Below are 26572 nucleotides of genomic sequence, written 5' to 3' on the forward strand. Positions count from 1 at the left end.
AAATGCCACAAAAAAATGTCTCTGCGGCACAAAGAAAAAGAAAAAACGCTGAAGGTATCGAAGGAAGAATTGCAGTTTTCACAGCATGGTTACTATGGCATATCTCTGTCGGTAGGAGCAAATACAATTTGCAACAACCACTCCCGAGTGAACAGTACTGAATAAGAAAAGCGCAGAGTTCGATTGTGATTTTTTTTTTCAATTCCAAGCTTCTTCAGTTGAAACCGAGTCGACTCTATACAATATTCTAACAACCGAATGCACGGAATTAAATTTAAAAATCTAACTTCAGGAGATCTGACTATTCCACTTCCATTCAAATACTTGCGTATTTGCATCCCTATATTGTACAATGCATAGGAGCCTCTTTTACACGGAAAAATGGCAGCAGTACAACGCACTAAAGATGCCTTTTGAGGTCTAATGGAGGCCAGCTTCTGTAAGGCGTTCAAAAGTATACAGTATATAGACAAAACAAAAACAAATTTACTTGACCTTTTCATCGTGAATGAAGTGGATGACAGCCTGAAATAGGAAGCGGGCAACGTTAAGAGCTTGTCTGGCAACAACAAGGACAAACAGGGGTATAAACGTCGCGTCGGACCAACAACGTAGGGCACCTGGCACGCCTCAACCAAAAGCCCCAAGTTGGATTTATAAACCGGCTTTATTTGGGCTGCAACCATTACTTTTTAGACTTTAATCTTCTTCGTTTAGATATTTTTTTTCTTGCAGAACACTGTTGTATCCGGCTAGAGAACGGCTGATGTTGAGAGGCGAAATAAGTGTGGACAGGATGTTGCACCGCTCTACAATTACTGTGTTACGGCACGTGCAGCTAACAGTACAGCCTGCAATTCGTTATGTAAAAAAGGTAGGGGCATGCTCTCTATACCACCTCAAGAGAGCATCCTGTTTGCGCAAAACCCGATTAAATATATAAACAAAGTTTGAATAAACTTCATCGATAGCATGAAAGGAAATCATTGGGGACCGTATAAGGTAATAACTGGAAATGAGGACTGAGAAAACGAACGCAACATGGTAAGTCCTCTAGAAGAGTCATTGCCTTTTATGTCTTGTCTCTTTTAGTGTAACAGCTAAGCGGCTGCTGATATTTCATTCCGAAACAAAAAACGTACACTTTAAACTAGTGGCATGACCTGTTTGATTTATCTTACCACATTAAATTGTTTCTGTGACTTATCTTTCGCTCGTTCTCTCGTAAGACGAAAATATTCTGTGTTAGAAGGTTAAGAAAAAGTTATCAAATGCTTATAATGCAATTAATACATAGTTGAAAACGAGCTCCACAATAATGGCAATAATAATCCCTCGAGAAAGGGAACGAATGGGACACAGGACAAACACAAAACCCCAAACACAGCAAGGTGACTGGTGCGCGACCGAAAAAATCCGCCTGGTCCTGGCATCGAACCAGGGACATCTCCATATACAGTGGAGCGCTCTACAAACTCAGCTAACCAGGAGTTAGACGTCAGTAGAGCAAACGGGTTTTATCAGCTGCCACCAGTCCAACACCAACAAGGATGAACGACGTGCATTTTGAGCTGATGATTATAGTGCAATCAATGCTAAGGTGCAAGAGATCTGGACAATAATAATCTCTGGAGGAGGGAAACGAAGGGGACAAAGGAAAAACACAAAACTTCGAACAGAGAGCGCTCCACTGAAAATGGAGAGTTCTATGGTTTGATACCAGGGCCAGGCGGATTATTTCGGTTGCGCACCACTCACTTTGATGTGATTAGCTTTGTGTTTGTCTTTTGTTTCATTCGTTCCCACTCTCCAGGGATTGTTATTGCCATTATTAAATGCCTAGGTTTACTTTCTTAGGTGAAGCTTGATACTCTTGGCCACTAGCTCACGCTGACGTTTTTACTTTAAGTACAAAATAAAAGCAGATTTATTGATGATGTATGTTATGTTCATCGTATGCTACTTGTTATAAGAAGCTTAAATTATTCGCATCCGTCAATTTCTACAGTTTCTAGTCAGCGGAGTTTTTGCCAACTTCTTTATCTCCGTATTTTCTCACTAAATGTTCAGCTGTCCATATTAACGAGTATTAAAAACTAGCTGAATAAATACGAGTAATTTTTATAAGACACTGACACGTTAGGCAATACCCTAAAATTATGACACTGTTTTTGGGCCGCTGTGTCGTCTTTATTCATCAAATATTGCTGTGACGCTGTGACACCGGTGAGTGCGCAAGATATGTTTACTCAGTAGAATTTTTCAATAAACCTTTTAGTTGCAAGTTAGAGCTCGTCCTATGTTCTACACTTCTTCCGTGTCCCGTATCTTTTACGCAACACTTTTACAATGTATGTTAACAACCAACCAGCCCGTCAATCAACTATTTCACGTGACATTTGTAACAACAAAATTTCTTATTCCCCCTTGATACATTATGTTGCCCCAAAGAGAAAACAATCATTTTGCTTTCTGAATGTAATGGTTATATGTAGGGAATAACAAAAATAGACGCCTTCATTTGCAATCCAGTCAAACTGCAGTTGACAAACCACGAAGCAAATCACGAATTAGTCAACTGCACGTAGCTGGCTTCCCGCGCGTATTAGTTTAGTGTTAGCTGTAGGAATGGTTTTTACCTGTTTTTACCACGCATATTTAATGACCAGGGACAGAGAACGTTTGTTTAATTTGTTTTAATGTTTTAAAGTTTCAACGTTTTAGAGCATTGTGTTCCCAATAAAAATATATTAACGGGTTCAACAGACATGAGAACAAGGTTTCACATGAACTTAGATACCGATTGGATGCGCCCTATATAAGTTGTGAAATGTGATAGGTTTATTGAAGAAATAACTGTATTTTTTTTCTAATAATATTAGTAATAATATTAATAGTCGACCTTATTTTCCCTCAAGCGGTGTGAGTGGACAGGAGAAAAAGTTCCACGAAGCAGTTTGACGAGGCTCGCGTTCCCCTCCCTTGTCATTACAGGCGCCACTGCAGAAACACACAACGAACTATACAGAGACACAAATACTAAGGGTAAAAAAAAGCACAATAAATACTATAGTAAAGTGGTTAGTTGGGCGAGTTGGTAATGATTGAACATGGTTAAAATTGTGCAGAAATAAAAAGGTACAGAGAAGAGGGAAGACAGAAGAGACAAGCACAAACTCACAACTCGATGTATTGAAGGAAGAAAAAGGAACAGCCCTCGGTATCAGCTCGAGCCGAGGCCACACTCGCACGGGGGCACCCGAGCACGCGGAGGACACACACCATCAACCACACTCAAACGACTGTAGAAAGGCTATTTCCTTGTCGGTTAAAGCCACAGAAGGGCGGCTGACACAACGCTCGCCTAAGCGGAGTATACTAAAAGCTTCAAAAATTGCGCGAGTGGGTTTTTCGGTGAATCTGCCAATCATCGAGGTCTTTTGTAAAGAAGGTGTACACTTACACGCTTGACAATGCAGAGGTAGGTGACCCCCCACTGTTGAATTTAGAGAAAGATTGTGCTCCCTTAACCGGTCATTAATGCACCGTCCCGTCTGTCCTACGTAGGATCTGCCACAGGAAAGGGGAATGCTATAAACCACTCTGGTTGAACAGGGCACGAAAGGGCGGACGTGTTTTGTGCGGCACCTGTGTTATGTAATATTTTCTATTTTTGCTCGAACTTTAGAACAAATTTGACCCATTTTTTGGGGTGCTGACATCACTAAGGGGACTCCGTACCTATTGGCTACCTGTTTGAGATTGTGAGATATTCTGTGTATATACGGAACCACCACCACACTTTTTTTGTCGATATCACGTGCAGCTTTTTTGCATCCTTTTACTTTTTTTATCAGAGTTCCTACCACTTCAGTTAGCGCCTGCGCTGGAAAGCTAGACGCTGTAAGTCTCTTAATTTGCGCATTAAAACTGCTTTTGATGGTGTGGAGGCATGACTTCTTTAGGGCTGAAGTAAGGCAGGAAAGAGCTATGCCTCTCTTTACGACTTTTGAGTGCGAGGACGTATAGTGCAGTAAACCTTTTTTAGAACGGGGTGAAAATGACCAGCACAGGTGGTTTGTTTGCAAAGATAGGGAAAGGTCTAGAAATTGCAACACACCTTCCTTAGGAGTTTCACATGTAAAAATAAGTCCTGAACCGCACTTGTGGAATATGTCCATGATGCTACAAAGTACATTATTGTCCAATGTCTTTTGGTACACTAGCAGAAAATCGTCTACATACCTAAGCACGTGAAGAACTGGCATAGACGCTATGGCCGTCTTAATGGCGCGGTCGACCCCCGCAAGAAAAATATCACTTAGGACCGGTGCAACGCAAGAGCCTATACAGACTCCCGATTTTTGCAAAAATACCCCGTTTTGCCAACCAATGAATGTCGAATTAAGATAGAAATGTAGCACCTCAAGAAAACTTTCTATAGGTACACCACTTGAGTTTCGGAACGAGAGCTCACCGTGGGACTCAATACAGGACTTAACAGAGGCAAGTAGATGTTCGTGGGGAAGCGAGTAAAAAAGATCTTGAACGTCCACGCTGAAAACACTGTGATTGGACAGTTCATTTGACCTTAGTACTTCAACGACGGCTTCCGAATTGCAGACTCTAAAGGGATCCGTAATCTTAACACCCGAAAGGTGCTTTTGAAGATAGGCCGACATCTGCCGTTGCCACGACCCTCTTTCGGTGACAATTGCTCGGAAAGGGCAGGCTTCCTTGTGTGTTTTGGCACTAAAGAAGACTTCAAGGTGTAGCCCTTCAGCTTTGTTGATGTTGCTTGCTAACTGGTTCAACGTGAAACGTTGACAAAGGGAGAGTGCCTGGCTCTTGGCAATAGGTACGGAGTCCCCTTAGTGATGTCAGCACCCCAAAAAATGGGTCAAATTTGTTCTAAAGTTCGAGCAAAAATAGAAAATATTACAAAACACAGGTGCCGCACAAAACACGTCCGCCCATTCGTGCCCCGTTCAACCAGAGTGGTTTATAGCATTCCACTTTCCTGTGGAAGATCCTACATAGGACAGACGGGACGGTGTATTAATGACCGGTTAAGGGAGCACAATCTTTCTCTAAATTCAACAGCGGGGGGTCACCTACCTCTGCATTGTCAAGCGTGTAAGTGTACACCTTCTTTACAAAAGACCTCGATGATTGGCAGATTCACCGAAAAACACACTCGCGAAATTTTTGAAGCTTTTAGTATACTCCGCTTAGGCGAGCGTGGTGTCAGCCATCCTTCTGTGGCTTTAACCGACAAGGAAATAGCCTTTCTCCAGTCGTTTGAGTGTGGTTGATGGTGTGTGTCCTCCGCGTGCTCGGGTGCCCCCGTGCGAGTGTGGCCTCGGCTCGAGCTGATACCGAGGGCTGTTCCTTTTTCTTCCTTCAATACATCGACTTGTGAGTTTGCGCTTGTCTCTTCTCTCTTCCCTCTTCTCTGTACCTTTCTATTTGTGCGCAATTTTAACCATGTTCACAATAAATACATATAAAAACAAGCGCTTACAAGAGGAAAATTTCAACAACAAAAAATAACACATAAAAAATAAGCTTCCGCAAGATTAGAAAGATTCAGCAGAAATGAAATAGGCCATCAAGAACTTGTTTGCGGACATCGCCGGAAGGATATTAATATGAAACAGTTTATTTAAAAGTATGGGCAAGTTATACAAAATTAAATGATCTTCGTAAGTTGTTCGGGACCTGGTTATGTTACAGGTATTTTGATAACGGATATTATAAGAAAAAAAAACGTGGGTATTCAAACTAAACTTTGACAATAAATCTATATTTTTTGCTCTAACTGCTGTTCAGCAAAAGCAGGCTATACGAAAATCGTACAGGCACTCGTAAGACAAAATTATCACGAGTTGAAACTACTTGGTACCTTTGTGAATGTACTTTTCTTTTTATATATTTTTGGTTCGCAAGCATTTTGATTTAATTTATCTACAGGATGTCTCTTATCCTGGCTTTGCAAACGGTCGGATTCTCCGAGCCAAGTCAAGTTCCTCCAAATATAGTGTTCATCCTGGCGGATGATCTGGTTTGTAAATTTTCAGTAATTCTTTTTTTCGGATATCTTTTTTTTTTCACTTCAGATGCTCTCAAAATAACACGCAAAGAATTTAAGAGCAGGCGCAATACAAGAGCTTATATTTAAAAAAGAAAGTTTTCCCATTTAAGCTGATGTTTGCACTTATTCTTTGTGTACTGTGATGGGTGCTTTTTTTCTGACGTATTTCTACAGCGTCACTGTGTGCGTTTTTGTTGCGCACTGAAAAAAAAAACAAAAAAACAGGCCCCTTAGCTTCTGAACAGTACCTTAGTTTAATCTCCTTCTATACAAACATTCCCAATGTACCAGTTTGTTACGAGGGAACACTTCAGTTTGGTCAGCTCGGCACCCTTACTCTACACTGATCTCCGTCATTCAGAAATATTAAATCAATCAGTGACAAATCAAAACGATATTTACGTGACTCCTGACACCCAGTGTTACCAACTGTAGGAACATGTCCCAAAATGTTAAGACTTTTTTTTAGTTTTTTTGTGTTTTTTTTTTGTTTTTTTTTTTTTTTTGTTTTTTTTGTCCAGTAGCGGTGGGGAGGCCTTATGTTTCACTGGAAAACAAAAAAATTTCAAATTTCTTATAGTAATGTTCTTTAATTTGCAGAAATTATTTTTAGAACGAATTAATGCGTTTTCTGAATTGCAACCTTGCTATACCTTGTTCAACCCTTAGCTGACAAGTGCAGTGGGCCTTTACGCTCGTCTGCCCAACCGTTGGAACGTGATCACGTGGCAAAAGATAGATGTGTGATCAGTTCAACGATGACATGGCTTCTACCACACTCTCGACGTTATTTTTTTTTAATTCATTGGCGCCACAGCTTTGCCTACGTCAAGTTCCACCCATGGCGGCTGATGAGGTGTCAGATGACAACATGCTTCTTAGTCCTGCATCGGAATGATGCCCTCATGTGTATTATCCTGTATTCCATTTTAACTCTACTTGCGTTCGAACATTGCTTTAGGCGTTATGAGGCGTGGAAACAAAACGCAGGTCGGTATTATTTTAAAGCATCTCTATCAATACTGTGAACTCATTAGGAAGTTTTTGCATAGCGTTACCGCAGGCTACCATGGGGTCGTACGGCTCCTGGCGTGCCGCGATCAGTGCTTCTAAGCACTAGTCTCTATGACGATTTGCGGAATCACTAAGCATTTGTAGCAGATCGTTTTTCTCCTCCGCTACGGTATCCGGGAAGAAAACGTCGCAGCTGCGCATGCGCACCGCCAGCCATGTCTGCATAGTTCAAGGTCTTCTGGCGGATTACGGAGCGCTATCCGGGTGCTTAGCGGGCTCCGGAAACGGTCTACTACAATTGCCTATTGATTCCCGCTTTGAGACCACTGCGCGATTCCGGCCACCGGTCAGCCATGTTACGTCACCTACAGGAGGCGTTGTCAAGCCTGAAGAGCTACCACCTGTCGAGCACATTTTATGCTCAATCACTATCGTTTGTCGAAGTAGTTTCATGAAACTTTATGTAAACTGCCGACCAATTACAGGTACGTTCATTCGACCAAGCTCGATGAAATGCGGTAGTTTTACAGAGCATCGTGAGTGAAAAAAAAAATAGTAACGGAAACGGTATGGTGATGAAATGGTTGTAATATGGCGTGCACAGATCGACGCCGACGTCGAAAACGAACTTCAGGACGACCTGTAGGACGACCTCAAGGGCGACGTCGAGGAGGACGTCGAGGACGGTGTCTAGAACGACGTCGATGACGAACTCAAGGACAACCTCAAAAACGACTTTAAAGGGCCCCTAAACAAAAAACAAAAAAAGTTTTTTTTATTTTTTTTTTTTAGCAGTCTGGTTGAGACACGCGTGTCGAAAAATCAATTTTATGCGAAGAAAACCTTTTGGAACAATATTGACGATACGTGATTGATTTCAAAATTTTCCGCGCAAAGTCCATGACGTCACGAAATGGTCCTACACTCTTTCCACCTCAACGGGATGGCAAAGCCGATCCACCTCTTCTCTAAGCGCCCGAAATGACGAGCGAGAAAAGTGGAAAGGAGGCCACTACCGTTTAAATCGCCGTCTCGCGCCGGTAATATTACTCTAAAAAGTTGTTTTTTTTCGAGAAAATTATTTTTTTGACACGCGTGTCCCAACCAGATTGTTTGAAAAAAAAAAATTTTTTTTTCAGGGGCCTTCAAAGTCGCCGTTTAGGACGGCGTCTAGGACGACGTCGAGGATAACGTCCTAGAGGACGACATGAGGAATGACGTCTAGGACGAGTTCAAGGAAAACGTCAAAGACGACCTATAAGATGATCTCAAGGACGACCTCTAGGACGAGTTTAATGACGTCATAAAGGCGATGTCTAGGACAACCTTTACGACGATATCGTGGACAACGTTAACAGGTCACGTCAGCTTCAGCCTCCGGCGCCTACGAGCTTACGCGACTGGCGCTTACGTGACGTCAATTACGCCACCTTGCACTTCAGCCACGGGCATTACATGACCTTGTTACGCGCCTTTGCAATTAAACCACGGGCGGTAAGTTACCTTGAGGACACGACCTTGAGCGTGGTTGGGCTTAAAAAGCACACTGGCTATGCGTGCTGTCGACTCAATCCATATATTTTTTTTTTCGAGCTTAGGTGCTGAGGTTTTCTGAAACTTTCTCAGGATCCCGGAGCGTTATTGTTTGAGAGTTTACATGAAGTTTCACGAAACAGCTTCGACAAAGATGGGGATTGAGCACAAAGTGTGCTCTACAGATAATAGCTTTCCAGGCTTGATAGCGCACCGTGTACGTGGTGTAAGATGGCCGGCCGGTGGTCGGATTTGCGGAGGGGCGATAGCGATCCAGCAAACCGTCAGAGAGATCAGTGCGGCCTATAAACACGGCCTATAAACGCGGCCCATAAACCACGTGACCCCTATCGAGCAGTTGTAAACTCTCTGTAATACAGGCTCTCTGGCAGAACAGCTGTGATGCACCCCCCCCCCCCCCCCCCCTTCTCGGCAGGAATGCAAGCCAGCACGGTCTCTAGGTTGGCACTGTGGTAGTTGCGTGTAACGGGGACGTAAGCATAAAGGAGGTCGTGGTCTGCAAACCGTTATGGTGTAGCCAATGTGGGACCACCATACAAGGAAGGAACATACCTCAGAGAGTGTCTGCAGACTCTATTTTGTAAGACACATTAGAGTCTGAGAGCGTCTTGAACATTGCCTTGAACAAGGTTCTCTTCTACGCACCTCATACACGTATATTATCGCCGCACGAAGTGCCATTCGTTCGCTGAAGACACGGTGGCTGCAGAACGGCAGGCGGCAGAAAGCGGTCTGTCACTGCACCACCACAAAACCTCAAAGCTTTCACCAAGGGCTGCCTTACAATCAGACGCCGTGGCAGCTGCTATTCCCAAAGAGAGTGCGATATCCGTTAATTACTCGTAAAGAGGTTTTATTGTTACAGGCTCGATCATTCGATCATTTTGGGTCTTTGTTGCCTGATGCGAGGTCTCTATTCTACTACAGGGCTGGGCGGACGTCAGCTTTCGCGGAGATCCACAGATACCGACTCCGAACCTGGACGTCCTCGCCTCGCAGGGCATCATCCTCAACAACTACTACGTGCAGTCCCTCTGCACTCCCTCAAGGGGGGCTCTGATGTCGGGCCTATACCCCATTCACACAGGTTTGAGATAGCGTTATCTTGCAACACAACTTTCCAAGAATCACGCGTTATGGTAGAGCCATTTCAAAAGAGCGCTCCATCTAGTGGCTGCTGCGCCGATTATCCTTGTCCGCCATTGTTTGGGCACGCATACTCTGAGCATGTATTGGACACGAGGATTACGTCAGCGTTCGGCGAGGACTCGCAACCAATCACACGCTTCGTGCCCAATTAATGGCGACCGCCAGTGTTACTTGGTGAATTTTTGTAAAGGGTTCATACTTACGTTGAAGCAGTGAGTGCGCAGTATTGATACTTTCAAAGAGCACCTGAAGACAAAGGATTACAGACCGCGTTAAATGCGCTTGCAGAAAGTTCTTTGTAGATGCGTTTGGCATTAACGGTTAATATTTACCCGAACAACTAACGAACTAGCGTACGGTGTTAGGGGTACATTCGGCGCTGGTACGAACACAACACACTAAGGCTCGCTTTACGATGATCTACAATCAAAGCTACGGTAAACCAGGCCTAATCGCACGCCTGTTAGTATAGTTGTGGTGCCACGACGTATATTCTTCGAAGTATGTTTCCGAACGGCGCAATGATACGCTTTTCGGAACAATATATAAGGTGCTAGCGTGCTGGCTCGTGATAAGATCAAACGCCCTGTAGCTTTTTGACTGTAGACCACTGCACGATGGCACCAGACATAGGTGCTTCGTATCCGCACGCTGCTATGTCCTCACTGGATCTGTTTTTGTGAATTTATATCTGCAGCCCCTGTAAAGCTGTGACGTTGCTTCGTCTGCGCAGTTATTAGGATGTTTTAGTGAGTCGTTTTGACGCGAACTGTTTGTTCCCGAACGATTCGAAGACTCCACTCCGCATGCGCGCGGATATTGCGCGGGAACTCCGGAAGGTTTGACTTAATCGTTACGATTTGAGGCACGTGAACTAGTGTGACCGAATAGACTTAAAGTCGTTTAACGTGGTGGATGAAGCAGAAAAAGCTTGGACAGGCGCTGCAACCCCCACTCCTAGGTAGTTCAAATAAGCAGCTCTGGTTTCGTTTACGGCGGCGAGATCATAGACTGACCAAACTCTCCCCATATACGGCCCTGGTCAGTCTATGATCTCGCCGCCGTAACGCTGTCCTCCCGAGTGAGCCAATCACCACGCGGCGTAGAGCGGGAGGCATGAGCGCATGCGCGTGAACTCCCGGCTGCTCCCACCTGAGTGGGGAGGGCCGCCATCTTCGATCATTCTCCCGGCGGAATGCGTGGGATCGGCATCTAAATTCCGAATATTGCCTTTTATATCGCTGGCTCTGGCAAGAAAATGACATTCTGTTATTCCTCGGTTGGTTAAGAAGCTAGTAAATGAAGATTTTTCGGCGTATGGCCACAAACTTTTATTCATGCGAAAAAGAAGTCGGCCCGTAGCAGACGACGCGTAGCCTCAGGAGTGCTCTTCTCCGACCAGTCTCCGACAGCGTTGCTAAAAAATGGCGGTTGTCTCCTCTCTGCTCCCTTCTTTCTCTCTCGCTCCTTCGGCGCTCTCCTCCCTTTCATTTACTTTTCTTCTCTCCGGCGCCTTCGTCGCCACACCCACTGGCCAAACTCTCCCAATATACGGCTCTGGTAAAAACGAAACAACAGCGCCCTCTTTGAATCACCTTGACCGCTTGCCCAAAGTCACCCTGCTCCACCTACCAGGAAGAAGCTAGGGCTTATTGTCTTCCTCGTTCACGCTAGTTGGGAGCCGCAAATCATAACAACTTTGCCGAATCCTTCCCAGGCTCCTTCGGAGACGAATCAATCGATTCAAAATGACTCACTAAATCTCAATTGTCTCGAAGTCCGGGACAATTGTTCGGGGACGAACCTTTCGCGTTAAAACGACTCACTTGAACTCCCTATTACATCGTTTTCCATGTCATCCTATAAATTGACGCGCTGTTTTCAAACAAGGAAGCGTCGGCCGACACCAGATTTGGCGACTGCGCGTGCGCCGAAACCAGTTTCACGAGATGTTTACCGCCTGCGGATGCACCCCACTGATCTCTATGACAATTGCTGGATCGCGCTTCCCCGCTTGTTCGCTGCAGCGCAAGTGAAGCCACCGGACTTCACTCGCTTGGGATACGATTTGCCGTTTTTGCTAGCCTTTGCTGCGGTTTTCCAGCGTTCTGTGGACACGTTTTCTACTCGTTCGTCGTCATTCGCCGAAGAAGTTTTTTGAAGACTCTGTGTATTGTTGAGACTTGCCGTTGTGAACACGTGGAAAATTTTACGAAAGTGCAGTGTCGCAGGAAAAAGGCACAACGCGTCGAAAGGAAGGGCTGGCGGCGTGTTCAAAGCGTCCTTGGCACGCCGAAGTGCCGTGTCTCTGTGCCTTCGCGCGCTTGGATACCGACCAAGAACCGACGCCGTGTGTATGTGTTTAGCGAGTGCAATGTGCGTGAAGCTGTTCGTGCCTCTGGATCAGCGTCTTTTCCCCTCGCGGTTTAGGAACGAGCTTAATCCAGCGTCCACTAGCGACGGAAGACGGGGGGAAGGTACGTCTTTTTTTCGTCCTTAGACGATTTACACAATACCGTGCACAACAGCTCCTCATCACTGATCAGTGCTGGCTTATTATAAACCTACTTAATTGCACTTGACGTTTGAGCGCGGCTCGCCTAATTGTAATTGGTCAACAGATTGCACACGACCATATCGGCCGCGCTTCAAAGATTTTCATTCTCGCCGTCTTGTACTTTTGCTTTCGAAAACCCCCTGGCTCCACAACGTTGCCCTATTCGTGCTCCCACGGAATCTATTAGAGTAGATTTGGGACATAGCCATGGTTAATATAGTACATAAGAACACGTACAGATCTCCCCCTTTTATTGATAGCAACTCACCGGAACAGCTGGACGATCCAGAACTCCGTGGCCGATATATATAAACGATCTAAAGGCATCTACGCGCGACACACGTTCAGAACTTTGGCGCGGCGTCAATTCTTGACCGGTATCCAAGCGTGCGAAGGCACAAAGATGCATCACTCGGCGTGCCAAGGAAGCTTTGATCACGCCGCGACACCGGCGACACGTTTTCGACGAGTTGTACCTTTTGATACGTCTTCACGCACATTGCACTCGCTGAACACATTCACACGGCGTCGGTTCTTGGTCGGTATCCAAGCGCGCGAAGGCACAGAGACACGGCACTTCGGTGTGCCAAGGACTCTTTGAACACGCCGCCAGCCCTTCCTTTCGACGCGTTGTGCCTTTTTCCTGCGACACTGCACTTTCGTAAAATTTTCCACGTGTTCACAACGGCAAGTCTCAACAATACACAGAGTCTTCAAAAAACTTCTTCGGCGAATGACGACGAACGAGTAGAAAACGTGCCTACAGCACGCTGGAAAACCGCAGCAAAGGCTAGCAAAAACGGCAAATCGTATCCCAAGCGAGTGAAGTCCGGTGGCTTCACTTGCGGGAGCGGCAAGCGCGATCCAGCAATTGTCATTGAGATCAGTGATGCACCCTATCGAAAACAGCGCCACACTCTAAGAAAAAATGGAGGAAAAAAGCCCAGCAACGGCGCGTCTTCCTCCCTTCTACTGACGCGCCCCCACGCGGACACGAGGAAAGGGGAGGAACGAAACGTTTTTCTCCATCTCCAGGCAGACGAGAGAAAGCTTCTGCCGTCCCGACTCATCTATAGGTTTCGTTTTTCGAGGAGGTTGCGCACGTTGTTTAATAAATAGCTGTTGAGTTGATTGAGCTTCAGCGGCAGCGAAGGCCGACTGTAATTCCGTCTTCTAGTCTAAACGTGCAGAACATTTCGGTTGCATTGACGTTTTTATCACTAATTTTATCAGACGAGCAAACGAAGCCGCTAGAAACAGCGAAGTTCCGGAGCAGTGCCAGCAGCGCCACGTACACTGGGTAGGATGTCCGTCTCCGGATTGCGGGACTCACGCGGCACGGAACTACAGTAGCGAAACCACGCGGAACTGTGTCGACGTTTTCGACATTATGGAAACCGCAGGAACTGCGTTAAAGACAGGCAGGTTTTGCTGCCGGCTGCCTGGGTGCCTTCCGTGCCGAGTTCGGTTCTGTTTTCCGATGCCGAGTGCAACCGGCGTTCAACGTGGTTCTGTATGTGTGCGTGTCAGCAACATAGCTGCAACATCGTGATGGCAGTGTTGGGGGTTGTGAACAGAAGACTGGAATTATCGCCGCGATGTGACCGTGTGTTCGCGTGTCAGTGGTGTAACAACAAGATGAGATGGCGTAAATTGTCGGGCATTGATGCCGCTGGTCGGGCCGTGATCGGCGGGGGCGGGGTGTCGCAGGTTAACATTTCGCTTTACATTAAAAAAGTTTAATACCGCTTGAGGGGTTACGTGCAATCCATCAACGTGCGGATAGTCATGTTGGAACGCTGGTCTGAACAGTATAAGCTCCTATCGTACAGTGGCCAATGTGACTGTCGGTTGTCTCGTCCCCGAGAGCGACTGCGCTCTGGGGCAAGGACAACAGTCGTGACGGAAAGTACGTATATTTACAGTGTGGAATTTTAGCATTAAAAATAATAGTAGGTAAAATAGAGAGAAAAAAAAAGCTACTCTTCATTTTTCTGTTTAAATGTACAACGGTTCCTTGAGAAACTGCCCTCCAAGTGGCGCGCTAGGATGAGCGCTAGTAGTTTTCGGGCTCGCCACGGCGTAGCTCCGTACACTTAACACACGCCGCAAGTCGCGGCTTTGACTACATTCAAGTTGATCGAAAAGCGATTTCTCAGCCCGTGAAGCATCAATTCCAACTGCGTGAATATCCGCACTACAGATATTAATTCAAGACGGCAATTGCAGCTTTGCGCGAACAGCACAAATAGAAAAACAAACACAACAATAGAAATACAGGCTACGACGTGCTGTGCGGGGAATCAAACTCATGGCTTCGAACCGCATTGGAGCGGCTTGATTTATTGGCTTTCAAAAAATTACGGCATGATCGAGCGTTTGCTTTTTGATGAGAGATTCATCCTCTGAGCCATTCAAAATACTCTCACAGGTATGACATTGCTGGGAAAAAATCAACATGCTGGGAATATTTTTTATTGCTTATTCAGTCACCGAAAAATTTCGTCAGTTCAAAACGACCAGTATAAAAGACGGAAACGCAGATCACTTTAGTGTTCGGGTTAGTGTGGTGTTCCGTTGTATTGATATTTGTGTGTGCCGTGTATGTGCTCAATGTATGTTTACCTGATGCTGCTTATAAGCGTAACGTGTGTATAGTAGAGGATCCCCAAGCGCAGGAGAGGCGTGAGGAAATCAAATTATTTAGAACATAAATTGGGCGGTACCTAGCGCCACCTAGCCTAGCTACTTGCAATTACTCTGCTTGACCCCGCCATCTGGTGTCTAGCGATGTAACATTCTTTCATGCTACGCGATGAACAGCGGCTTCGAGTTTGCTCTTTCGAGAGCGGCTTTTGGTTTCGCGGATTGAGTTTGCCCTTCTCCGTGATGTGCAGTTGACGAAGGAATTGTGACTCGAGGAACACCAAAGGTAAGACGCAAAGTGCGCGAAATGACTGGGTATCGGTTGTCTCCGTTTAACATCGCAGTGCTGTCGACGAGACGACTGAGTAACTGCTTTCGAAACGCAAGTTTCTGTATCTGTGGGGGGAATGTGGCTTCGGAAATAAACACAGTTCGCGGAAAGCTCGTGTTACGCTTTTATTTGCTGCTCCTCTCGTCCCGTACAAGAGACGTAGCGTCCTCGTCAAGCCTTATTGGGCTCGATTCGCTCGATTTGGGGCCGCCATAATAAGATGCAGGCGACGGAGGAACTAGTTGCTCCCCTGCTTCAGGGACGAAAGTTTCTCCCTTTCTAAAGGAACATAGGGAAGGAACGGATAGACCGTTCCTTCCCTAAGGAAGGACTATCCATACCCGTTTTTCTAAGAGTGCCCTGCAAGGGCGTGACGTCAAAGTCGCGTGTTGGTGTAGACTATAACGTGTCTGAAAAAACAACAATATGGAATACGCTGCTGTATTTTTGAGAATGTGACCTAAATCTTTACTAGGGAAGAATAAGAATGTGACCTAAATCTTTATTTGGGAAGAATAAGTACTCGCTTACCTGTGGGAGACAAGACTATTAAGGGGGACGCCTGTTGAGATTGACCTTGCATTCCTGTGCGGACGACGACCGAGCGAACGTCGAGACGGTTCGATTGCGATCAGAACCCTTTTCACCGAGCAACCCTAGTTTGTTAAAGTTCACATCACGACCAAGAACTGTTATCGCTAGGCTTAATGTGACGATGCACGAAAAAAGTGGATTACTGTATCCGCACTAGAAGGACCGTAAGGGCAAGATCTTAGATCATTTGTATACCTGCTAAGTATCGAGCTGACATCCTGAGCCTTTGCCTCGGAAACTGCTGGTCCGGTCACGTATAGGGTAAACGAAACGAAGAAGAAGCTGCTAGGGAAATACTACAGGCCTGGGTGCCTCAAAGACGTGGAGCGCTACGTGAAGTCAACCCACGCATTCCAGCGTGTGTGTAATCTGAGTGAAAAATGGAAAGCCCTGTTTAAACTTGTCCCACTGATCTCGAAGCCTTTCCGTAGACTTGTCATCGACACGGTGGGCGCGCTGCCCAAAACAAAGTCAGGATATAGGTTCCTGCTCGCCATTGTCTGCTTTGCAGCTAAATACCCGGAAGCAATTCCCTTGAGGGAACTGAGCTCGCCTGGAATGGATGACGCGCTTTTCAATGTGTTTGCGCGAAGTGAATTTCCAACGGAAATTTAGGCTGACCAGCGAACAGTTTTTACAAGCGCACTAACAACCACGCTCTCGCAAAGGTGTGGAGGGAGATTGGTACACAGCTCAGTGTATCACCCTCACTCCAACAGCCTGGGAAATGGGCACTCTGTGCTCTAGAGTATTACGCGCGTTATGTTACGAGCACAAAGAAGACTGGGAGATGTCTTGCAGCGACGTTGTTCGGCTATGTCCTCATGTGCAGTCACGTGCACAGGTTATGTGCAGAGGTCACGTGCCGGTCACGTGACCTGACGTCCTCTAAAGACGTCACGTCTTGACAGGTCGACTACAAGGACGACGTCTAGGACGACGTCGAGGGCGACGTCCTAGAGGACGGCTCCAGAGACGACATAATTAACGGCCTCTAAGACGACCTCTAGGGCGATATCAAGGATCAACTCTAGGACGACCTTTAGAAAGTCCTTGAGGGCGGCGTGAAGGACGACGTCCTTGAAGACGATGTCAAAGATGACGTCTAGGACAACCTCTAAGACGACCTCTAGGGTGATCTCAAGGACGACCTCAAGGACGACCTCTAGGATGACGTCTAGGACGACGTCTTAGTGAACGACGTCGAAGACTACGTCTCAGGACCTCTGCGACGACGTCGTCCTCGACGTCGAAGGCCGTCGTTCAAAGGTCGTCGTCGTTGACGTCGAAGGTCGTTCGAAGGTCGTCAGGTCCTTAGAAGAGGGTGCGAATGTGAAGGTGTGCGTACTGCCCCTCCGCATTCGTTCGGCGCAATCGGGTGCAAGCACATTGAGCTGAAATGGTCTACTGCGCATACCTACTGCGCATTAGGAGACCAGAATATACATACGTAGAATATCGCGCATCCACCCATACCACACTAAGCGCTCATGTCCAAATTTGTAAAATCTGAGAAAATATGCACAGTACATTGATACGTAAAGTTGATGACCGGAGAAGCGCCCATCCCCCATTTTTTGCGATTATCTCTAAATATTGAGTGGGCACTTGCCCGGTACTTTACGACTGCTGAAAATCTGTAGTAGTAGCTTAATAATGCCATCGCATTAAAAACACCGAAATGGTGGGGCTATCGTGAAATCCGCTAGAGCCACGTGTCGGTGGTTTGTTCGGTGCTGTTCCCAGTCGCTACCAGATCCCTTGCGTTCCTCTCTCTCCCCCCCCCCCCCCCCCTTCCCCGGACTCTCCCTTCCTTCTAACCCGTGGTGGCCGACTACAGCCACCCGGGGTTAGGACTGAACTGACGTATAGCTACAGTTGACGACAGCGCATGGCAATATTGTATGAGCTTCCTAACACCGAATATAATTCTGAGGAAGTCACACTTTTTAATCATGACAATGGGAAGTTGCGTCTGCACTGTACTAAGCACCAAGATGGCGTCGCCTATAACAATTTCGGGGAATAGAGTGTCGACACTCTAAGCGTAGCTCATTTAGTGGCTCTGGGCTGAACCATCGACCCCACCTGCTCCTCACTACGGCCCCAAGTGAGAGAGGAACGAAGCTCTGGACCGAGGACTCCAATTTTAATCATACAATTAAGTTATTCTTCTTGAATTCCTGGCGCTCAGAGTGACCACAAGTCCCATCTGAAAACGGCCTGTCTCCTTGGAATATTCCAAAGGAGCTCTAAAAGTATAGCATCTTTGACGTCATGGTGTAACATGACGCTACGAGACGTAACCATAGGACATGGCGTTGCAGTGTCAATCAGAAAAGCACGTAGTGAAGCGACTTTCAGTCCCGTGACCACATGACGTGAAGTTCCTGTTGGACATGATGTCATGGTGTCCCACGTGACGTCATGTGAACGTCAGGAAAGAGCGTAACCACGTGACCTCCGCGTGACGTCATAATGTTGCATGTCGTAACAGCGTCATATCACGTTACGGTGTCACCTGACGGCACAACGTTACGTGATGGCACAATGTTACGGTTTCGTGGGACGTTAGGTCACGTTACATTATAATGTCACGTGAGAACCGTCATGAATATGATGATCGTCACGTGAACCCATGACGTCACTGAGGCTACATCCCAGGTGCGGACACGAAAGCGCTAAGAGCTGGGGTTATAAATGCTATGTATTTAAAACGTGGTCGGTGCAGTCGTCGCCACTCAACCTTTTCTAAAGCTGCGGGGTATTCACCTTCGAGAATATCTGCGTATTGGCGTGTCCATTTGTCTCTATCAGGTTTACAACATTACGCCCCTGCACCGGGCGAGCCTTGGGGGTTGACGACCAACTTAACCATCTTGCCTGAGCACCTGAAGAACCTAGGATACTCCACTCACATGATTGGAAAGGTAAAGCTGTTCTAAACACCACCCTTTGTCTTCGCCTAATCATTCCTTATTTACTTGCAGTGGCATCTGGGTTACTACAAAGAAAGTTACACGCCGACCCGAAGAGGTTTCGATTCGTTCTATGGCTTCCTCGGCGGTGGCGAAGACTACTATGACCACACAGTATTCTGGGCAAGCACGTGCTTCAGAACGATGACGCCGTTAGTTAAGATGCTATGCGCGTTATACAGGGCCGGAAATAAAAATATGAGGCTCTGAGTTAAAGAGCATCTGCCCCCCCCCCCCCCCCCCCTTGCTACACAACTGTCTCCTTGTTATGCTTTCCTCGCTGCGTACGTGGCGTCCGAAATTTAATTATAGGGTCTTCTTATATAAAGAACGTTAGCATAAATTCCCCCTCGCCCCACCCACCCCTAAGTGCGCTGGCGTTATAGGAAGAAACAAAATAGATGCGCATTCTCGTGTGCGTTGTTGGCCGAAGTTTCAATACACTCTGGTTGAAACCAAAGTTAAAAATCGAGGGCTCAGTCCTCGGACTTCGATTTATGCAGGACACCTAGAGTCGTGCTTAAGCTCCTCTGCATGAAAGGCGGGGCGGGGCGTAAGCTTATTGGTGACTCCATCGAAATCGACAGCGCCTAGCGGTTAGTAGAGAAAGCTGTGGCGGCAGGTTCGCTCGCCAGCCTTTTAGAGCGAATCAGAAATTCAAGGTGCCTGGCGATGTAAAGACCAAGTCATGAAAGTAGCTTCGACGGCACGTCATTAAAATCGCCAATATAGGAGGTATCCATTGGCGGTCATAGCTGAGTCCGTGGCTGCTGAGCACGAACTGATGGTGAACTTCTACAGTGATTTTGCAATGCACATTCTAAGCAATAAAAACGTGAGCCCTAACAGCCTATAAATATGAGCTCCTTCTGAGCATGCCTGCGCTCCGTCTCCTTTTTTCCCTGCCCTGCCACCTTCCTCCCGGTGCGATCTGGTGCTGTGTGTATTTGTCTGTCTCCCGTGGCCCCACTTGTTCCAGCTATCTTGCTGAAAGTCCGCGTTGGCTGCTCATTTCCGGCATCGCCCTGGCTACCTCTTATATCACCCTGCTGGAGAAGACACCCCACGTCAGCGCTCGGCTATCCCACCAGTTGAGCGCCCATATCTGACTCTCGCTGCGTCTCAGCCCTTCCATTGCAATCTCTACTGCTTCTCGCTTCTCCCCTTGTGCCTTTCCCCTTGCCTCTACCTCCTCAATCCGCCCTTCCAACTGCCTTGATGCGCTCTTGCTTTTTTGCCATTAGGCTCTCCCTCAGCTCCCTGACCATAACCTCCAGCGCCGCCTGCATTCTCTTTCTTTCCGCAGTTCCTCCACCAGCTTCGCTACCCTCCTTCCCCATTTTTAGTTGAGAAATGTGGTTGGGGGGCTTAAACACGCCCTGCAAATGAACTCTGCCTCTTGTGCCGGCCCCACATTCGGAAACGAAGCTTCATCCAAATAGCACCACCTGCAACACACGTCGCAACGCATGTCCCCTTTGTCTTTCGCCTCGTCCTCTTTCTTCTTCGCGTTCATCTCGCCATCATTCACCCTATCTACAACGGGTATTATTAAGTGTACAGTCGTCTCCTTTTTTTTTCCTTAGCTCGCTCAAGATAACCGGCCGCACTGCCCTGCGTGGCAAGCTCCCCGTGTAGCCTCGCCACGAGTGGAGCTTGCTACGCAGGCTGTCAGGCAATGAAGCCGCAAAAACCAAAAACTAACCGGTCTTTGTCATCACAAACTATTTCCTGGTAGCGTTGAGACAAATCAAATCCTTTCTATTCCGGTCGTTACTAACTTCAGCGAAAGCGGTCAAACCATCGCGCCAAACGTTCAAACAAACCATGTCACGTAACCCCAAAAATCCAACTCCTAACGCTAAGCTTATAACCCAACCTAACTTCAAAAGCTGCCTTAACGCCCCTATCACTATTTAACACTATCTTCTTCTCTACCCCATGCACACTAAAACAAGGACAAAGAAAATATATAATTTCGCTGGAGCTTCGGAAAACTACGTCCGCTGTCGTCCGTCCTCCACACCTGGCCCGGATGGATCGATGCATGCTAACCAGAGCCGTAGAGTTTGGTCAATGGGAGGCGCGGGCAAAGACAGGGCATGCGGCAGACTCAGAAAGAGGGCTTGGCATTCTCTCTTGACCAACCAGAAGCCGAAAAGAATCCCCTAGCGGTTGTAGCCAGAAACAGTTCTGATCAAAGGTCTATGTTCGTATATGGTTTTAATAAGCGCGTAAGAGTGAAGTGAAGTAACTCTTTGTGGTTGAAAATAGGGTGCACGTGTTGTTTTGATCATGATCATGCAAAAAGATGTAAGAAACGAATGCGCCGCTCAACTCTGTTTTGCACGGACAGTGTGTGACCGCTCGGACGGCAGATTCCCGGCCCTCGGCGCTTGGCGTACGGATTATGTCGATCGTTCCGCTAGTCGCACTCTTCCACCATCATTTTGGATGAGCGTGATTGAACCATCACGTGTACCATATTTTCAGCCATCAAGAGTTACTCTAATGCAGTTATCAGGTTTGCTTCTCGCGACCACCGCCAGGGTATTATTTCCGGCTTCTGGTTGGTCACATTCAAATTTCTGAAGACGCCCTGGAACATGCCCAGCCCGCTTTCGGCCAATGGCGCCTCCTCATTCGTCTCCTATACTTCCCAACGAATGGCCAAACTCTCTACATATACGGCTCTGATGCTAACGGCTGTACCCTTTATACCGGGCGGTAGCTTGCGCCACCTTACCTTGAGGTTAATAACCAAAAGTATGATTTCTTTCCTACGCCAGTTTGCTTACCTTCTGCAGTTTCGTAACTATCACCCAACAATGATAGGTATCCAAGTTTCCATACTTAATTTCGGAAAGTGTCTATTGTCGAGTGTTAGTCTTGAATGTATTGTTAGTGTTTGTTTTCCTTTTAATAGTATATATCTCAATTCATCCCCAGGCCAACGCAAGCGGCCTGGACTTCTGGGAGGACACGACCCCAGTGAGAAATGAGGCGCACCATTATTCGACCGATTTATTCACCGAAAAAGCCCTGTCTCTTATCAAGGATCATGATCAAGCAAAGGTACTTGTACACAAATATGCCCAAACGCAGTTAATATCACTTTTATTTAATATTAAGCCAATCAGATTTTATAAATTAAGAGAAAGTATCTTAGTACCGGGTCTTTGAAAAAAGAGAACAGTGTTTTTTGGCCCGCATAAACAAACCACGAATTACAAAAACTCCGTTAGAATGTGGCGCTAGTGGTAGTGATATATATTGTGAAAGACTGAGAATGTGACGTTATATCAACATTGGAAGAACAAGGCGTTTTCTTGAGCCGACATCTAGATAACCCTATTATCGTCAGAAGCAGAAATGATAATTCTGCACGTATGTTTCATTTATATATATACCGCAGAATACCGGGCAAGCGCCTACTTAAACTTTAGAGGTAATCGCGAAAAAATAGGGGATGGGCGCTTGTCCGGTCATCAATTTTACGTATCAATGTACTGTGCATATTTTCTCAGATCTTACAAATTGGGGAGTAGGCGCTTAATGTGGAATGGATGGATGCGCGTCATTCTAGAGTGAGTATATATATATATATATATATATATATATATATATAAGGCCCTTGGCTGGGAAAAAAGAAAACATTGTTTCCTTCCTAGGTAACGTCTTTTTTTTCTCAATGGATTCAATGACACGCGCACATAGCGCAATTTGTGTAGAGTCTTTAGACAATATTAGGCTTCGGTTGACTTTTTTTTTCTTTTGGTCTAGGTAACATCATGTCGTCAAACTGATGTATTCTACCGCCACCGCTAAGCTAAGGTTTAGCCCGGTAACGGCTATGTTGGCGTGAAAAAGTACTTCTCTTTCAATGCCTAATATTGACGTTACATATCACGCCGATATTGATGTTACAAACGTCATGCCGGTATTGGGGACTTTTGTGACACCCATTAGGCGTTACAGATGGCTGATACAGTCACGCTTAAATTTACGTGGACAGACGTCACCCTTTAAAAAGGCTAGAATAGTCGAATCATGCTTTGAAAATTGGCGTAAAATTCAAAAAGAGCAAAGAAGATCGTTGCGCGTAATTGTTTTGCGAGAAGCACGTCGTCGCCTTATGCTGCCCAATTTGCTGAAGGCTGCCATTGACGGGAAATGCTTTCTCATCCGAAATGCAAACTGCAAAGGCGCAAAACACCCAGTACTGTTCAAACACATTATCCCCGCGTTTTTGTAGAAAGACGGCATCACAACATGGCAAGAACCTATGTGTGGAAATCGTCTATCCACTCAGTCAAACAAAGGAAGACAAAAAACATGCGTAAGAAACAAGTGCAATTTAGAGTTAAAATAAAGAGATTACTGCGCACGTTTAAAATTTTCAAGTTTTAATCCCATTCATTTTATTATGTAATCCCAAATTTTGTTTTAGAAGGTTAACTGATTTATGTAGAAAGCGATAATGTTTTGTGGAACTAACAGAGTTGGTGCAATAGACAGTGTGTTACGTGACAACAACAATGTGCATTAAATTTATGAGGCATGTAGGCGAACTTCCGATGAAGCCAGGTTGTCCCATTTAAAAACAACCGAGAGCTCACCTAAACATTTTAGCCGCCCGAGGCTTGGAAGGCGCCTATCCACAGTATAAATACGAAATATCTGTCGATGCGATGTTTCCAGATCCACTGGGGCCACATAGCTGTCTTTCGTGAATTATGTACAGCACTTCATGGTGCCGATGGCCGCCTACAACCCCTCGAATATCCGCTGATCTGAACATTAGCGCAAAACTCGCCGAGCGGCCGAAGACAAGTCGAAAACTTGATTGACAGAAGCGCTCATTCCTCCTGACGAGAAACCAGGTTCAAGAATCCGTCGAGCGGCTTCTCGGGAGCAAAGTCGTGGGCAAAACAAAACGTTACGACCGACCCATCGTCCTCAAATATGGACACTCTTCCACCTCTTTGAGTGTTGAAGTTGGGCTGGACCAGGGTGTAAGATAGACAGGTGGGGAGACGAGAGCCAAATGAGTGACCGCATTGTGTCCCCCTTGGTTTTCTCTTTTTCTGTGGCGCCATCTATGTGGAGCACCGCGAACTCTCACTCCGGTTGGGCGACAGATGGCGACCGGCTAAACTGATGGAGATGGTTTTTTGTGGATTTTTAATAAAAGACTGTCGTGCTCTCGGTTTATTTTGCGCAGTATCCCATAGAGTTCCACGCAAATCCGATTCCGATTTTTTTCCTCTCGCCGCAGCGCCATCTGTCGTAAGTCGGGGGTACCCGCAAGCAGACGAGTACACAATCCGGTCACGGCGCTGCGGTAGGCTTCTATGGGCCGTTTCCCCACCTGTCTACCTTACACCCTGGGCTGGACCCTCCCGACCTCTTCTCCCCGGCCTCCGGCGTGGCTCGACCTTCAAATTTTAAGGATATTATTTTTTTGTGCGTCCTGATTTGGGCCGCTATTTGTTTTATAGGCTTCGCCACTGTCAGCGTGAAAAACAAATTATAACGCCGATGGCGTTCGGAAATCTTATGTTGTAAAGCCTAAGTGGCTTTAAGAAACTTGAAAAGACTAGAGTGTCATGGCTATTTCAGGGTCACTTTTTTGCCGTGTCGAAATATAGCGTATGTCACGCGTAAGCCCTCTGTAGGAGTGTCTTCAGCCGTGACCGAACTACAAGCGTAGCGTCCCCCTCTCACGGAGTTCCAGCCTTTTACGACGGGTAGTTTAATTTAGGCAAAAAAAAAAACAATTATTATTACATATCTTTCGTGTTTTTTTTTTTTTTCTGGAAAACACCCAGCATATATACAAAATGTCCAAAACCAATTTACAGCTTTTTTTTTTTTTTTTTGCATCACAAAAATAAAGTTTGCTAGCCGAACGCTCATTCTTTGCACAAATGTGTGGCTAGAGGTCTGAAATGCCAAAGTTTCAAAACGACCCATGATTTTATGCAGAAGTTACGAGTTATTTTCTAAATATTTCAATGGCGCGCCACTGAGCCTTTTAACGTACAGCGCTGAAGTGGGGAGGAGGGGAGAAATACTAGCCCTAGAACGGGCCAATATTTTACATCAAAATTTTCAGAAAATCCCTGATGCTTTCTGAATGAGATAAAGGTTAGTTCTGAAACTTTGGCGTCCGGTTCGTACCGTTGTGCTCGATTCGGGCTGAGAGTGAACGTCCGGCAATTCATAAATTATATTTTCAATTAAAGAAAAACATTTTTTTTGGGGGGGGGGGGAGAGGGGGGGGGGAGGGGGATACGCTGTACCTTTTACAGCGCAGCTCTTGGGCGCCCGTTTCCGGGTGAGCGGCGTCGCCGTTGGCGTCGGCGTCGAAGTAACCGCGCGCGTTGCATTAGAAAAAATTTTCCCGATAAGCTTAACGGAAAAATTTGTCCGCTAAATTTAGCAAGTGAACTTTCCCCTACATTTAGCGGAAAACTTTCCTTGCTAAATTTCGCGGGGAACTTTTTTCGCTAAATTTAGCGGTTGAATTTTTGCGGTAAACATAGCGGAAAAATTTCTCCGCTAAACTTAGTGGGGAAATTTTCCCGCTAAATCTAGCGGGAAATTTTTTCCTTTAGATTCAGCGGGTAAATCTTTCCGCCAAATTTAGCGAAACATTTTTACGCTAAATTTAGCGGAACAATTTTCCCGCTAAATTTAGCGGAGAAATTGACGTCCCGTGACCTCAACACCAATTCAGCTTTCCCGCTAAACAAAAGTTTCGCTAAATTTCTCTGCTAAATTTAGCGGGGAAATGGACGTCAAATGCTTTCAAGACCTATTCACTTTCCCAGCGAAATTTGGCGGAAATAGTTTCGCTACATTTCTCCGCTAGATTTAGCAGAGAAAGTTTCGCTAAATTTAGCGGGGAATTTAGCAAAAATTTCCCTCAAAAGGGGAAGGCAGCAGGAGAGGAGGTGGGGCATGCCCTCCCCTCCGTACCCTTTCCTCCTCCTCCTCAGGAGCTGCGCTCTAATTCGGCATTGCGGAGAATCGTAGACGTCTTTATTTTTTAACAATATTGCTTTCAAATTAGTCTCAGTAACATGTGCACACCTTTGTCCAACCACAGCCAATGTTCCTGTACTTCAGTCATCAGGCAGTTCACTGTGGAGACTACAAGGTTAAACTAGAAGCACCTGCCTCGGCTGTCGCACATTTTCCCTACATTAAGAGCCAGAACAGATCAATACATGCAGGTAAATTTTAAATCACTTCTAGATATGTCTACACGTATAAATCTGTTTAGGCACTAAATGATCGCGTGGGCCGCTGGTGAGATCTTCGTTTAAAGGAAGCTCTGTAATGCTTTAAGGTTCTTCCTCTTACGGGAAAGAAAGCAACAACGATCCTTAAAGACTTTTTCAGCTCCTCTAACTGCAACGCCTATACTTAGCTGAGTGAAAGTGACTCGCACTTTAATATAAACGCAGATATTAAAACAAAATGGAAGCATGTAACCTTCAGTTGATCTACTACGCATATATATTAATAAACTTTATTACTTGCAGTATTATTGCAAGTAATTATGCAGAAATATATCCAAACGAAGACTAAGCAATGATGCAAATAATCAGACTTGTCATATTGAAGACTAAACAATAAAACTTTAT

General features: G+C 46.0%; 1 protein-coding gene across 1 annotated transcript in view; it reads left to right on the forward strand.

The window, feature by feature from the left end:
- Positions 1-5974: 5974 nt before the first annotated feature.
- The window catches only part of LOC8042536 (arylsulfatase B-like), a 32638-nt gene continuing 12040 nt past the window's right edge, over positions 5975-26572 (forward strand). Inside the window, exons 1-6 of the mRNA XM_029983151.2 lie at positions 5975-6064; positions 9590-9749; positions 18757-18869; positions 18930-19069; positions 21878-21992; positions 26032-26158. Coding sequence (XP_029839011.2) covers positions 5975-6064; positions 9590-9749; positions 18757-18869; positions 18930-19069; positions 21878-21992; positions 26032-26158 — 745 coding nt within the window. The remainder of the gene's footprint in view (positions 6065-9589; positions 9750-18756; positions 18870-18929; positions 19070-21877; positions 21993-26031; positions 26159-26572) is intronic.

Source organism: Ixodes scapularis, unplaced genomic scaffold (genome assembly GCF_016920785.2).
Source record: "Ixodes scapularis isolate PalLabHiFi unplaced genomic scaffold, ASM1692078v2 PGA_scaffold6__148_contigs__length_123643588, whole genome shotgun sequence".
NCBI lineage: Eukaryota > Metazoa > Arthropoda > Arachnida > Ixodida > Ixodidae > Ixodes > Ixodes scapularis.